A 16,273-nucleotide genomic window follows, 5' to 3' on the forward strand; every position below is an offset into this window, starting at 1 on the left:
CTTGGGTCCAGCTCCTCTCCATACGTGACATAAACTTCCACAATCTCTGACGATTCGTCCAACTTTCCATGTGTCACTACTCAAGCCTGTCTCCACCTGCGCTCTTAGCCCTCCGACCGTGCCCCCTCCGCCCCCCCCCCCCCCCCCCCCCCCCGCATTGTCGACAACCTTCCAGCCTTCACGGTTTTGCGCATCCTCAATGTGAGGACCAGGGGGAGGAGTCACCAGTATATGGTAGACTGGGAGGGGTATGGTCCGGAGGAGCGCTCCTGGATTTCCCAGAAGCTCCCTTCTTTCTGACTTTTATACTGCTCACCTGGGGAAGCCAGGCAGGATGGCAGGAGGCGTTCGATAAGAGGGGGGTACTGTCATGAGCCTGCCCTGCAGTAGCTCTGTTGGAGCTTGGGTGGCGCCTTGCACCTCTCTCGCCGTCTCTCTCTCGCCCTTCCCCTCTCTCTTTAAGTAATCTGTCAACAATCAGCCTTCGTTACCACCCGCATTAAAGCCTGCCAGATCCCGGAAATCCTCGCCAGAGTATTAACGTTTCTCCTCCGGTACAATGGCTTTCAACTTGCATGTAAAATACGCCAGTCTCAGATTCCCTGCTGATACCCATGTTCCTCCTTCTCCACAGTGCTCCCTCCCTCCCGCCGTGCTGGCCTCCTCCACCACGCCGCCCAGCCATCCACCTGCTCACGCCACCGCCTGCTGCACGTTCCCCACCTCGACAACTTGCAATACGCCCCAATGATCCGCTTCAATAAACCTTTCAGCCTCCGCTTTCTTCTGGGTCCCGTTAACATCAAATCGTGACACCCAGATGGAATACTGTAAATTACCGGTACTGTAACCATATCAAAAAGTGATGTGTGTACTTGCGCAGCCGGAAGCAATTGAAGTTTCTTAAAATTAGCTTTTCTTTGTAATTATACACATATAAGCGTGTATACGTATGTATGTATGTATATCCATCCATCCATCCATCCATTTTCTGAGCCGCTTCTCCTCACTCGGGTCACGGGCGTGCTGGAGCCTATCCCAGCTATCGTCGGGCATTTCATTTCCCCATTGTTGCCACCCATTTAGTCCACATTAGTAGCCAGCTGCAGCTTTCACCCTACAATCTCAAAAACGTGGAAAAACTTGCTTGAATGGTGGTTTTCTTTATTATTATTTTTTTAAAAGCAATTAAAACAAAAACACAACTTTTTTTCCTTCATGGGCAAACAAGAACACACAACACAGTATTGCGTTTTCTCCGGGTACTCTGGTTTCCTCCCACATCCAAATAACATGCATGGTAGGTTCATTGAAATTGTCCATAGGTATGAATGAGAGTACAAATGGTTGTTTGTTTATATGTGCCCTGCGATTGGCTGGCAACCAGTTCAAGGTGTAACCCGACTCTCACCCAGAGTCAGCCGGGATTGGCTCTAGCACACCCCACGACACGAGTGAGGATAAGCGGTGTAGAAAATGGATAGATGGGTGGATCTCACTGGATATATTTGTTGTAAAGTGATAACACCACATGTTTTTCATAGATAACGCTTAAGTGCACATATTGAGGGGGAAATTAGTCTGAAATAGCAACATGTACAGTTTCTGGGCTATAAGACACATTGTCCTGTTCAAAGATGAACTGCATCTCAAAAACAGGCAGGGGGTGCATGCACACGCATGAGTTTACGTTATACATTTATCTCAAAGTTTACTTTTTTTTCTCTGTTTTAATTGGCATGCCAGCTTAATGTCAATCTCCAATCCCAACATTTTAAAAGATGTATACAATTATCCATGTCCCCTGAAACGTCCCAATGTGGCACTGTTATGCCTACAGCCATCGGAAGAAGGGTCAGGATTTTTCAGAAGAGTCATTGCCCCTGCAGAGATCCTATGTCACTGCTCATGCTCATTTTGCTAGTTGACTTTAAGGGTCTGCATTCATTCTCAGAACTAGATAAATGATGTGGTCCACTACCTTGGGACACATTGTTATTCATAATCTTCTTTAAGACAATTGGACTGGATTCTGATCCTCATGTCTGCGAATGAATACAGACTAAAAGTGGAGGGGGTAAATCATGAGACTCATGCAGCAAATCAATCACCCAGGAAGCCTTACCCTGTCCTTTACTATGATACACTTTGCAGGGGGAGGAGAAAGACAATAAACGTAGTATTAGTCATGGGTTAAACTTGTGGATTTTGAGAACAGGAGTTTCCAATCCTGACAAATACACAGTGACAAAATATGGACTAATGCTGGAAACTAATGCATCAAATTGTAAACATTGTAACTCTCCTACACACACATCTTTTGCCTCAGCTGCTATTTTTCAAAGATGATTCACTTTTAAAAAGTAAGTCAAAATTGCATCACTGGACAAATGCAGCCCGTGGTTTCACTTAGAAGAGGCACAAACATTACAGGCACATCACACATAGAACAAAAAAAGATGCTAACCACTTTGTCCTCCTTTGTGGCATGCAGTCCAGGTTGCAGTGAGAATTGGGAGGAGTGAGTAGGGAAGTGGAGCAAAAGAAAGAAAGAAGGAATCCAATAAAAGAAAAGGATATGTCGAGGTTAAATTTGTGATGATACAGTAGACAGATATGGGGAAAACAATGAAAAGTAAGGTAGAAAAGGGGGAGAAAAGGTGTTGCAAACATTTGTTAATTAAATTCTGCAGAATAGAGATCCCTTCACATTTAGTGAAAGACAGATGTAAGTGGATGGCATGTATATGAACATTGAAAGGAATGGCTGCAGTCATACGTTTGTCATGACCTTGATTTGATATAGGGCCGGGCAATTAATCCATTAAATCAATAGATTTGAGTTTATTTGTCTGGAGGAAATGTTTTCATCTTTTTTTTATTATGCCGCTTCCATAGTTCCAAGCCTGTCCTGGCTGATGTGCACTGCTGCCACTAACAACATGGCTGCGAGCTGAGCTGAACTAGTTTACAAAAGCACAGTAAGTGTTGCCAAATTAGCGACTCTAGCCAACGATTTTTTCAACTAGCAACTTCAATTTAAGCTAAGAAACAAACAACATGAACTGAATTGTTTACACATCATTTTCCGTATGACAAGAAAGGGAGCCCAGCGGAAGGCAATCACGGAGTCAGTTGCGCTGAACATTATTACCAGACATGGTGTGCATTTACACGTTGTAAAAAAGCAGTTAGTTATCCAAACTTTTGAACCGAGGTATGTGCTTTCAACCTGCTGAAGTTGCCTTGCCTCACCTGTGTAACTTTACCTGAGATGGCTGGAGGGCGTTACTATGTACTAGACAACATATGGACCAGCTGAGCAATGCAGTTTGATAGCTCATTTTATTATGTTAAGTTCCTGACAATTTAAAAGGTTAATTTATTAAGGATTGTTTCCATACATGTTTTGACAAAAGGGAAATGTTTACCCAAATAATGCACTTACTATCTGTATAGGAAAAAAATGTTTTATTATATTTATGATTATTTCTGTATAAGTCGGTGCAAGTTAATGATGGGGGGAAAAAACTTGGTATTCAACTATCATGAGAAATAAAGCAAATCACACAAGGGGGAACAAAACAAAGAACAACATTTGTTTTTTTATGTTATTGTCATTTGCTTTTTCAGTAAGCAAAGAGAAAAAAAAATAAAATGGGAAATATTTTTTGGGTGAGAAAAATAAGAGTTTTAATTTTAAGGCCAATTGCCCAGCCCTAGTTTGACATTATCATGATGTGTCACGGTGTTTGTGCAAAAAGATGACATTGGGACTTATCTTGTATTATTATCTGTGAACGCCTGCACACATATCTTAAATTTTACAACTGCTCCTTCGGAATACATTATAATGAAAATGGTATTTAAAAAATCTTCATCACAATGGCTAATTGCTTTAATCAATATTAAGTACTGTAGGTCTATAGAGTAAAAGCTGTAAAATGTAAAAACTTGACTTCATTAAAAAGGGTATTTATGCTTGAGTATGCTAGTATAACGCTTTCTTTAGAATTAGAATCAGAATAATAATCCTCTTTATTTGCCAAGTATGTCAAAAACACACAAGGATTTGTCTTGGGTAGTTGGAGTCGCCCCTAGTACAACAAGAGACGGCCATTTTGACAATAAATACTTTTGAGACATAAAAACATAAAATAACACTACAGAGAGTCACTTAGCCTCTAACAATTTAATGGCAAGAGGGAAGAAGCTGTTGGAATGTCTGCTGGTTTTAGTTTGCATTGATCAATAGCGCCTGCCTGAGGGAAGGATCTGGAAGAGGTGGTGACCAGGATGTGGAGGGTCCAAGAGGATTCTGCACGCTCTTGTCTTAAGTCTGGCAGCGTGCAAGTCCTTAAGGGTGGGTAAGGGGGTACCGACGATTTTTCTGGCAGTCGTGATTGTCTGACTGCAGTTGGAGTTTGTCCTTTTTTGTGGCAGCGCCAAACCAGACTGTGATGGATGAACACAGGACTGATTTTGACGCCTGCTGTGTAGAACTGCCTCAATAACTCCTGTGGCAGACCGTGCTTCCTCAGAAGCCGTAGGAAGTACATCCTCTGCTGGGCCTTTTTGATGATGGCGTTGATGTTGGTCTCCCACTTGAGGTCCTGAGAGACTGTAATTCCCAGGAACTTGAAGGTTTAGGGACCAGGTAACACTTGATATATAGTATCTCTCTGTGTGCTGTTTAATTATTATTGCCATTAAAAAATACATAGTGTTAAGTATAATACCAAAAGCAAAATGATGAATGGATGTATGTCCCAATTTTCCAGCATCAAACCATCAGTTTTACTGCAGCTTTTCATTTTTTTCCAACCATGATCACATCACAATAAATATGGGCTGTATGAATAATGAGTACTTCAAATACCATTTTGGAATATATAAGCCCATCCATGTGCCATCCACTTATTGCAGTGGGGGGACTGCATGTCCCAATGATCCTAGGAGCTCAGGGTAGGGTTACCCAGGGAAAATAGTATATAAGTGAGGGAACAGACGAAATGCTGCTCAAGACCCTCTCTAATTAAAAATAAAGTGGTCCTTGTTTTACGTCTCCCAGACACAGGTGACTGGGGCCCCACACTCTGGAACCAAGAGCCTGGTGGCTAGGCCTCCACCTATGGGGCCATGCTGGGAACGGCTTGATGGGTGAGCATGGGTCTCCGTTCTCATGGGCTCAACATCCACGTGAAGGGCCAAGTGGGTTGGGTGCAGTGTGAGGTATGTGGTGGGCAAAGGCAGGCACCTTGTCGGTGTGATCCCTGGCTACAGAAGCTACAGTATTTACACTTGGCACCAGAGCATCCGAGGTGTTGATCGACTTCGTGGTTATATCACTGGACTTATGGCTGGATGTCTTAGACACTCGGGTGAAGAGAAGAGCGGCGCAGTCAACTGATCACCACTCTATGGTGTGTTGACTCCGCTGGTGGGAGATGCCAGTCAGGCCAGGTAAAATAGAGTTTCAATTAAGTGGGTACTCTGGGAGTATGGGGTACGGAACCACTGACATGAGTCAGTCAGTCCCTTTACAACCAATGTCAGATTTGAGCTTCATTGCCGGCAGTAAGTTGATGTGGTTTCCAGGGGGGTTGGACTCTGCAAATACTACCCCTTGTCACCTATTGTGTTGTAAACTTTACAGACAGAGTTTCTAGCCACAGCTATGGAGTTGAGGGGGGCTGTTTTGGTGGCCTCAGTATTGTGTTGTTGCTTTTTGCAGTGGTTCTCTTGTCTTTCGTCGGTGCGTGATCTTCACTTGACTAAAAAAATAGTCCCAAGATTACCACCATTCCCTCCACTCGTGTGTCCTCTTCCAGGTTGCATCTTGTTGTTCCCGGTTGTGGCTGTTTCTTCTTTTTTTCTTAAGTCACATTTGATCAAGCAAGATTTCTGTCTTGGAGCACTGTTTTGGTGGTCTCGGTATAGCTTTGTTGCTTTTGGCAGTGGTTCTCTTAGCTTTCATCAGAGCGTGAAGTTCATTTGGAGCCAGCCATGTGTGAAACAGTTGGGATAAGAATCAGCACCTCCAAATCTGAGCTCATGGTCCTGAGCTGCGAAAATCGCCTTTTCAGGTCGAGGATGAGCTCTTGCCCCTAGTGGAGGAGTTCAAATCTCTTGTGGCCTTTTTCATCAGTGAGGGAAGAATAGAGCACAAAATCAACAAGCTGATCGGTGCAGCGGTGCGGACTCTGCATTGGTCTGTTGATGTGAAGAAGCTGATGTGAAAGACAAATCTCTCAAATTACTAGCTGATCTACAGTTCCACCCTCACTTGGTCACAAGATGTGGGTAGTGACTGAAAACAATACTTTGTGAAGAAAAAGATCCAAGAATACAAGGGGCTGAAATGAGCTTCTACCACAGGGTGTTTGGTCTCCCTTAGGCTTGGTACACACACACACACACACACACACACACACACACACCTGTAAATGTAATCGGACTGTTTTTGTCCCAATTATCCAGCTTTCCAGACCATGGATGACAAACGCCAGATTATATTCTCATGTTTTATAAGATTATACTGCGGTGAGGCCACTGTCATCGGCCTCATCAAGGACGGTGACGAGTCTGCATATCGACAGGAAGCGGAGCGGCTGGAGCTGTGGTGCGGCCGACACAACCTGGAGCTGAACACGCTCAAGACTGTAGAGATGATCGTGGACTTCAGGAGGCATCCTTCGCCACAGCTGCCCCTCACGTTGTCCAGCTGCCTTGTGTCAACCGTCGAGACCTTCAAGTTCCTGGGAATTACAATCTCAAGTGGGCGACCAACATCAACTCCGTCCTCAAAAAGGCCCAGCAGAGGATGTACTTCCTGTGGCTTCTGAGAAAGCACGGCCTGCCACCGGAGCTCTTGAGGCAGTTCTACACAGCAGTCATTGAATCAGTACTGTGTTCTTCCATCACAGTCTGGTTTGGTGCTGCTACAAAAAAGGACAAACTCCGACTGCAACGGACAATCAAAACTGCTGAAAGGATTGTCAGTACCCCCCTACCCACCCTTGAGGACTTGCACGCTGCCAGAACTAAGACAAGGGCATGCAAAATCCTCTCGGACCCTCCCCACCCCGGTCATCAGCTCTTCCAGCTCCTTCCCTCAGGTAGGCGCTACCGATCAATGCAAACTAGAACTAGTAGACATTCCAACAGCTTCTTCCCTCTTGCAATCAACTTCTTAAACAGCTAATTTATAATTCCATTACAACAAGCTGGCAATTTTTTGACTTGAGTTCGTTGTCACATTTCTGTGGGGCCAATTATGTATTACTCGTGCACTCACTGTAGTTGTCTCGCCGTGCTGCACTATTTGCATATACTGGCCACTCATGCCAGAGTAGCATCTGCTCCATTTGCACACTGATTGAGGAGTATCTGTAACATTTGCACAACCATTGTCCCAGATTATCGCACTACTCGTCACTTTAAACCGCATACACTCCTTGAAGTCTCAGTGCCCTTTGCACAATGGTCGTCATTGCACCGGACTATTGCGATATTAGCCATTCGAACTGCTCTAAGTGCTAGAGGACTCTGCATCTTTTTGCACAATTGTTTTTTGTCAATGTCTTTATGTCTCCAAAGTGTTCTGTAAATTGACTGTCTGTTGTACTAGAGCGGCTCCAACTACCGGAGACAAATTCCTTGTGTGTTTTGGACATACTTGGCAAATAAAGATGATTCTGATTCTGATTTGCACTGACTCGTAGGACTGAAACGAGTCAGGCTGACAATCGTAAATATTAAATGTGTTCAATAGTTACGACCAAATATCTTCGCATGCAGGGAAAGCCTACAACTCATGAGTCATGATTTTGTGAATTCTGACATGCAACAGAATCAGAATCAGGTAGCCAATCAATAAGTGACCAGACTCTGGGGACGAATCCACCTCCTGCACTCTGGGGCGGCTAGTGGGCGCTGACTGGGATGGAGTGGGGGGTGTTCCGGGGGCGGTGGTACTGTGGGGCTGGGTTTGACGGTCCTCTCTCCACGTGGTTGTTCCCCCCGATGGGCCCGACCTGCAGGAGCCACTGTACATACTTATTCACCAATAACATCTGGGCACGCACACATACTTAGGGTTTCTTGGGGGGCTGGTGCAGGGTCAGGGGGATGTGGGCGTCGGACCGGGATTCAGTATGTCAGTGCTGGTTCCCAGTCTAGACGCTTAGCTACGCCTTGCCTGCCCCCCAGGTCTTTTAATGCATCACACACACCCATCCCCTTTTTTAATGCACTATAGATAAACTGATCTCTGGGGGACGGTGGTATTTGGGTTCGGGGAATTTGGCTGCGGGTCAACAGTGTCCGACAGCCCTACCCTCACCCCCATTCTCATGGGCCACTCCAGATTTTAAAGCAGTACACCACTCAAGGGCCACTTATTCACGGGGTAGGGCCAATGACTGCCAGTCGGGGACCTGGCAGCCATAGCAACAGGGGGGGAGGTGGGTTTCTTGGGCTCCTGGGCCCTCTGGCTGGATGGCTGCTCGGGGTGGGGGCTACTCTCTCATGGCTGCTCTCCAGCCCCCCTTACCCACCTTATTGTTCCTCTGTTGGGCATCCCTATCTGCTATCCTTTCTACCTAATAGGGGACACTGTCTCGCCCTCTGGCTGGGCGGGGACTGGCTACATTGGCGGGTCTTGCGAGTTGGTGGAGGGCATCTCGCTCTCCTGGGGGTGGGGAGAGTGGTGGTGGCGGTGTGCGTTGGGCGGTGGGGTGGATTTGGGTTTTGGGGCGCCTCAGTGGGGCCGGTGGACCACCATGGGTCCCTCAGTGTGGGTGGTGTCCCGTCCACCAGGCTGCTCTCGGGTGGGCTCCTGGGCCCGACCCCACCTCTCGGGTGGGTGGGGTGGTGTCCTCAGCCCCCGCGGTGCAGGCTCAGCAAGGACAGGTCACCTCTGAAGGTTATTGTGTATGCGAGACAGTGTCACTTCACTTGCATGTGTCCTCAGATACTCACTTCTGGGAATTATTCGCTTGGTGTGGGGCCACGCACTCATTGCGATAAACAACTCATAACTATGCAAACTTCCTGGGTTTCCCCTCACTTGCACTCTGTTTCCATCAATGTTTAGAATTTACGTAGCCACTCCCACCACACTGCAGTTGTACAACCAGGTCCACTGCCTCTGTTGTGCATGCTTCCCCTCCGGTCCTTGTCCTGTCCAGTCCTGTCCGATATTGTCCGGTCCTTCCTTCACCAGGTTTAGCACTACTGCCCATACAACACTCGAATCTAATGTGTCATTTTACTAGGCATATAATGATTTATTTTTCTCATCTTTCTTAAAGGTAATGTCCTGTCTTTTGTTGTCTTCTCTTCCTATATTATTTAGTTATCGTTTCATTCTCTCCCTGTTGTTTTTCTGTCACGCCCCTTTAAAACTTTGTTCTGTCCAACTGAATTTTTTAATAAAAATTCATCAAAATACAAAGAACCATAGTGGTAAAACAGTTCTGGCATAAAGGGGATACAGATCTTCCTTTCTGCTTGACCTAACAGCTGTACAGGACCAAAAAAAAGGCGTCCAGAGTGAAGAAGAATTAAACAGCCCTAAATAAAAAAAAAAACATGTCCGACATGAAACACAAAGTCCGGTCGACCTCAGAAATTGGAGGACCAGCTTGTGGAGTTGTGGAAAGCCCTCAAGTGCTTATTTAACATCTCTGGAGAATATAAAGTCTGCTTTACCCCTGTTTCCAAGATTTTTAGCAGTCTTTTTTTCCCCCTAAAACGAACAGCATTCCTCTCCTGTCCTCTTTCAGGTTGTGGCTCGTTTTTCCCGGCTGTTGCTGTTTCTTATTTTTTGTTAGATCATGTTTGATCAAGCGACATTCCTTCTTGGAGCACTAGACTTATGATTGGTGGTGGAACAGAATCTTTTTGTACAGTATGTGGTGTGCTGTGTTTAGATTATTGGAGAACAGCACACACTGTATGATAAACTGTTAAATTCCTTATTTTTATCTCCATGTGTGGGGCACTGGGGTCAGTAACATTAAAAAAAAATTCTAGGTTTAAAAAATCCTTGTGTGTACCAGGCCTCAGCGATAGGGTGAGAATCATGGTTATCAGGGGCTCATCGTAGAGCCACTGCTCCTCCACAGTAAAAGGAGCCAGATGAAGTGGTGGGGTGGTGCATCTGGTTACAATGCCTCCCGGATGCCTCCCTGGTGAGGTGTTCCAGGCACTCCCCACCAAGGAAAACCCAACACACTGCAGAGACAATGTCTCTTGGCTGGAATGGGAATCCCTCAGTATTCACTGGGAAGAGGTGGGCAGAGGGAAGTCTGGTCCGGAAATCTGTTTCGGCTGCTGCCCCCTCCACCCGACCCTTGGTAAGTGGAAGATCGATGGAAGGATAGACGGATGGAAGAATGCATGGACAGATCCATGGATGGATGAATGCATGATGGTAAATTAAAGATTTTTTCATTAAATTATTTTTGAGATATGTTATCAGTCAATTCAGTGTTCACAAAGCACAGCAAGCATACAGGTGTCTGCATGCACATTTTCAGACCTATTTTGCCAAACTTCAAACCTCCACAAACCAACCTCTAAAAAAAATTGAAACAGTCACAGTTTCAACACGTAACTAAAATAATTTATTCTGCATCTTCAAATTATCACTCACACACTTCTGCATCACCTAATCGACTCCACAAGCAAAGCAGTTCTTGGTCAACCTCGGAATCGCCTCCCGGTTGGTAAGTAAGCACCTCTTATGGGAGCCATCCAACAGGCATTCTAATCAGATACCCAAATCACCGAATCAGGGTAGCTTACAAAGAGGAAAGGCTCCTCTTTTGAGCACCTTAAGAGAGCCATACAACCCACATTATTGACGATACCACACCATTCTGCTTCAGTAATTCTGTTACTCTCACTTGTGAAGAAGGCCTCCCGATACCTGAACTCTCTGGGATGATGTCTGACATGGGAAGGGTCACGATAACACTCATTCCAATCATTTCAGACTCAGCTAAGAGCTAAATCAGTGCCTGCTGTAGACCATCATCTGACCTAATAAAAGAATATATATTGTCAGTGTGGGTTGGTCAAATAGAGGTGCTAACGCCCGAGCACTGATAGTGTTCACCACATTACTTTCCTTGAAGACAAAAAGTGAAATGACCAATATACTTTACACCGATTTTATCGGGGTGATTGGTATCGGCCGATATTTAGCATTTTATGCTAATTGGCTTTAATGTCATAATTCACCGATCCGATCAATGATGTCATTGATCGGCTCCGCAAAAGACATTTACTCCGCGTCACTGCGTGCACAGTATATTTGAATCCAAAAGCTTATTATTTACTTTACTTTTTAGCCTTGTCGCATGTCTTTTGATGTAGTATTGGAAATATCTGACGGCCAATAAAGTTATTACAAAAAAAAAAAAACATGTCGGCGGTGTGGAACAGACAACATGTCTGAGACAGACAACACGCAATGCCCGGATCAAACTACAAGACAAATTAGCTCTTTCACGATTGCACTGTCAGACTACTGCAATAAAATCTTGTATTCCGATACCACCGCATCCCGTTTTTTACGATCATTGGGCTTTACCCTGTCAACTCAAATACGACCGGATACACTCGTTACCATGGTGACGACAACAAGAGCGGCGCAAAACGACTGTATTATAAAAACAAAATGGGGGGAAATGTGTGTTGATGGTCACCGGTGCTCAGGACAGGAGAGGACGTTCGTTTAAGGCTTGCTTGAGGTATGTTCACGTACTTTTAATACGATACGGCTCGCAAGCAGGAAACAAAAACGATATGTAGCCTAGCAAGCTAGTACGGTTGTACGTAAACATGCCGCCGTTCTGTCGAATCATGCTGTAAAGTTTCGGTGTGGGTGAAGTAATTTAATTGCAATAAAGTAATTTAATTACAGTAAGTTAGCACCCATTATTTCTGTCATGTAATGTTGGTTTGACCTGACAGTTTAGAATACACGATCTGACTAGAGCAGTGATTTTCAACCTTTATGGAGCCAAGGAACATATTTTACAATTGAAAAATCTCACGGCACACCAACAAACAAAAATGTCACAAAAAGTGGATACATTAATTACTGTATTTACTTCCTGCCATCTAATAGAAGACCAATCATTTGTTCTGTCTGTCACTATGACTCACTGGCATAAAAAGAGGAACAAAGATATACATGATTTATCCATCCATCCATTTTCTGAGCCGCTTCTCCTCAAGCGGGTCATGGGACTGCTGGAGCCTATCCCATCTATCATCGGGCAGGAGGCGGGGCACACCCTGAATTGGTTGCCAGGCAATCGCAGGGCACATACAAACCAACAACCATTCGCACTCACATTCACACCTAAGGGCAATTTAGCGTTGTCAATTAACCTACCATGCATGTTTTGGGGATGTGGGAGGAAACCGGAGTGCCCGGAGAAAACCCACGCAGGCACAGGGAGAACATGCAAACTCCACCCAGGCGGGACCTGGGATTGAACCCCACTCCTCAGAACTGTGAGGCAGACGCTCTAACCAGTCGCCCACTGTGCCGCCTACATGTTTTATTGTAAATATAATTTTTTGAGCAATTAAGTACTCAAGCAGATGAGCAGATTAAGTAGTATATTAGCTAATATACATGGATAACCATCCATCCATCCATCCATTTTCTGAGCCGCTTCTCCTCACTAGGGTCGCGGGCGTGCTGGAGCCTATCCCAGCTGTCATCGGGCAGGAGGCGGGGTACACCCTGAACTGGTTGCCAGCCAATCGCAGGGCACATAGAAACAAACAACCATTCACGCTCACAGTCATGCCTACGGGCAATTTAGAGTCTCCAATTCATGCATGTTTTTGGGATGTGGGAGGAAACCGGAGTGCCCGGAGAAAACCCACGCAGGCACGGGGAGAACATGCAAACTCCACACAGGCGGGGCCGGGGATTGAACCCGGGTCCTCAGAACTGTGAGGCTGACGCTCTAACCAGTCGGCCACCGTGCCGCCATGGATAACCAGTTTCAAGATATACGGCAGTTTTAAAATGTCACGGTTTCCAAACCGCTTAGACATTCCAGCAGAAGTATGAGCTGTTTTTTTTTGAGCCGCCAGTGCAAGCAAAGTGATAAGACCTCTCCCCTTCCTGCTCTTGGGGCCATATTCTCCCCTTGTTGCATAAGTCTACATTTTACGCGCCTGGCTTGTACGCTGTCAAGGTGCGCTGATTCTTCCGTAATTACTTCTGACACACCCACCATGCATACCAGGCGAATATGTGCGCACCAACGCAAAAGGTCTGATTCATTGAAGTCTAAGGTTCGCTGGAATTACCAGATCATGGAGTTTTCCTGAGACACAAGAATGCCATAGAAATCCATTTGGGAAATATGTTACAATTTAAACGTGAAATTAACTCATGTAGCGCATAAGTTAATCATCGCCAGTGAGATGTGTGCACTGCTCATGTAACAGGCTATTTTAACGGAGCCTGTTTTTTTGTATTATGTATTTTAAATATCCAATAAAAGTAATTCAATCGGAAATCACAATACTGTGCTCATAACTGAACACGTTTTGAACTGCCGTTGGGCACTCTGTGAGTGGGCCAGATGTCTCCAGTAACATCAGCGCAAGTCAGCCACCATGCCTGGCGGACCGTCGCCGGCAGTCGGAGCACGGGAGCAGTTAACTGAATCAAAACATACAATAGGATGTTTCACTTTTCCGCGACACTTGACTTACTACATGCCTAAGAAGTGCAGATGAGGAAATAGACTTAAGTCTTTGAGAGAACACGCGCTCTGCCAGATATGAGAGGGAACGCCCACACTTCTGGGTTGCGCCTTGCTCTAAATGGCCAGGTGTGCAAATGATACAATTAAGTGAATGGCGGAATGGGCACTGTTAGAAAAGTGCAGAGGTGCGCGCCTTTTCTGACTTAAGCATATGGGAGATGGCTCTTTCAAACCAGGGGCATTCCCTATCCAGAATTTGGAGGTTATTGTCTTCGAAGGAATGTCCATTATTCTTTAGATGCAAATGAACCGCTGATTCTGGACTTAAAGAAGCCGGCCATCGATGCTGCGCCATGAAGTGGTTGCTTCATCTTTCCGATGCAGAGATCGCTGCACTCCTGCATTGCACCACCTAAACAACATTGCTGAGTTTGCTTCTTGGGATTTTGTCCTTGGGATGAACCAGTTTTTGTATGAGGGTGTTCGTCGGATTGAAATACATTTGTATATCATGTTTGGAGAAAGTTTCTCTGACAAAGCAGCCAGGTAGGGGACCACCACATTTCGCCTCCTCTTTCTGTCTTCAGGCTCATTACACCTGAGCCTGAAGACAGAAACAACTAAATCTCTCCGCTAATCTGACCAGTCTTCCAGCTCAGCCTACATTTGGTCACAGTGTGACTCAAGGCTAGTTCGGTTGGTTGGATCCTGAGCAGATTGGGCACCAGCAGGCATAGGGTAAGTCTCATGGCCATCTACACCAAGGAGGAGTCCTCAGATTGAATGGAAGAAGCGCAGGTCTTTGAAATAGCATGAACATGCATGCTGTAAGTACTGATGCCCTGCTGATTCATCTTAACAGTAAAAATTGTCTTGACTGTTTTATTTCAGTTCATACATGACATACAGAAGGCTATGGAAACAATAATAACTGTCTGTTTATTTCTTTTGAGCCATTTCATGATCCCAAAGTGGCCGTAAACAATTATGAGGCTATTGAGGTCCAGAACTCTGTAATTATTCTCCCTCCTACATTCACGTTTACTTGATGTATGGATGTGAAAAGACAGAAAGTTGTGCAATGTCATGAGTTGTGGCTGAATTGGTTCAGACTGTACGTGCAGGTATTTCTAAAGTTTTAAAGTCTGATCAAATTAAACTGATCTTTCTTATTACATTGAATATAGTCGAAAAAGCAACATAACATCTAATCTAAACTTTAAAAGTTGAAAGTCTGTCCAAATAATATATCGAACAACTGCGAATCCGGCACATTACGTTCAACCAGTTTCCCTCAGGTAAAATAAACATTGGCAGCCCTCTGTTGAACCTTATTTCGAATTACGTCTGTGTTTTGTTTTGATTTTTGTTCTTATTTTGTTGTTTTTGTAAAACTGTGCAGCCATCACTCTCATACTGTCCTGTGTTTCGTTTGGACACACAGCTTGTGGGATTATCCACTGCCTTACATGCTTGCATGATGGGAAAATGCAAGAGACAGAAAAACACAGATGTGATGCATTAATATGTGAGCTTTTGCATTCAATTGAGGTTCAGTTTTTCAGTTTTATAACCATTCCCAAAAACGAATGAGCCTAATGGCAATTGTTGTAGTGATCCCAAGACATTTCTCCAATACCCTTTGGTCTCGCCAAAGTGTGACTAGGAAACAAAGAAGCAGATGCTAAACTCACAACTGAACAGCAGCTAAAGCAGAAATGATGAGTATGTGAGTGGGAGTCTGAAAGCGATAAAAGAGAGATTTTGTATTCTCACATTGTTGGAGCGCAGGGAGACTCGGCCCCCACAACGGGCACAGAATTTGGTTTGGCAGTAGGAGCACAGGTGACCACAGCCATCCGCAAACTTGGTCTTACGGCAGATGCCACAGGTGGGTGCGTCATCCTTCTGCTGTGTCTGCTGACGCCGTGTCTCCGCGCCGATGCGCCGCACCTCCTGTTTATAGCTCTCAAACTGCTGGTGCAGTGTTCTGTGAGAAAAGGAGAGGAACTTTTGGTACATTCGACAAACGAAACAGAGATAACTGTCAAAACATCCTCATAAATAAAAGTGATATTTTTTTTAGGAATAAGTGAATGATTTGCCCAAAAACAACCAATTAACTGAGACTTTTGCTCAGTTTCACTCTGGAGCATGAACCTATGATTCACTAAGATCCCAAATAGCAGGTGTTAAATTTAATGCTCACTCACTCTAACAGATTGTGTGCACTGGTGGAAACAGGTGGAAACGTGATGGTACCCTTGTATTTAAAAGATTGTTTAGGTAGTGCTGATAGTTTTCAATCATGGAACATTTGGATGAAATTGGAAGTGTTAGTAGAAGACACAGACATTACACAGATGCAAGGAAATTTGAAAGGAATTTTGTTATCGGTGACTGGCTCCAAGTCAGTCCTGAGATCATTCAGAAGTTGAAAAAATGCATTGCTTATCATTTTTGTTTCTGGCATTTCAAAAATGTTTACGCGAGCTGAACAGGAACATGGTCCGAGTGGACCA

At 44.9% G+C, this 16,273-nt stretch overlaps 1 protein-coding gene across 29 annotated transcripts in view; it reads right to left on the minus strand.

The window, feature by feature from the left end:
* rims1b (regulating synaptic membrane exocytosis 1b) overlaps window positions 1–16,273 on the minus strand; it is a 146,735-nt gene that overhangs the window by 70,976 nt on the left and 59,486 nt on the right. For 28 of the 29 annotated variants that reach the window (XR_009788359.1, XM_061772163.1, XM_061772179.1 and 25 more), the window contains exons 2-3: window positions 15,528–15,741; window positions 2,126–2,146 (exon numbers count right to left, since the gene is read on the minus strand). Coding sequence is in view for 28 of the 29 variants with exons in the window: in XM_061772163.1 (XP_061628147.1) it covers window positions 2,126–2,146; window positions 15,528–15,741 (235 nt within the window). In the remaining variant the exon portion in view is untranslated. The remainder of the gene's footprint in view (window positions 1–2,125; window positions 2,147–15,527; window positions 15,742–16,273) is intronic. The other variant, XM_061772160.1, reaches the window with a different exon arrangement.

This window comes from Phyllopteryx taeniolatus, chromosome 4 (assembly GCF_024500385.1).
Source record: "Phyllopteryx taeniolatus isolate TA_2022b chromosome 4, UOR_Ptae_1.2, whole genome shotgun sequence".
Lineage (NCBI taxonomy): Eukaryota > Metazoa > Chordata > Actinopteri > Syngnathiformes > Syngnathidae > Phyllopteryx > Phyllopteryx taeniolatus.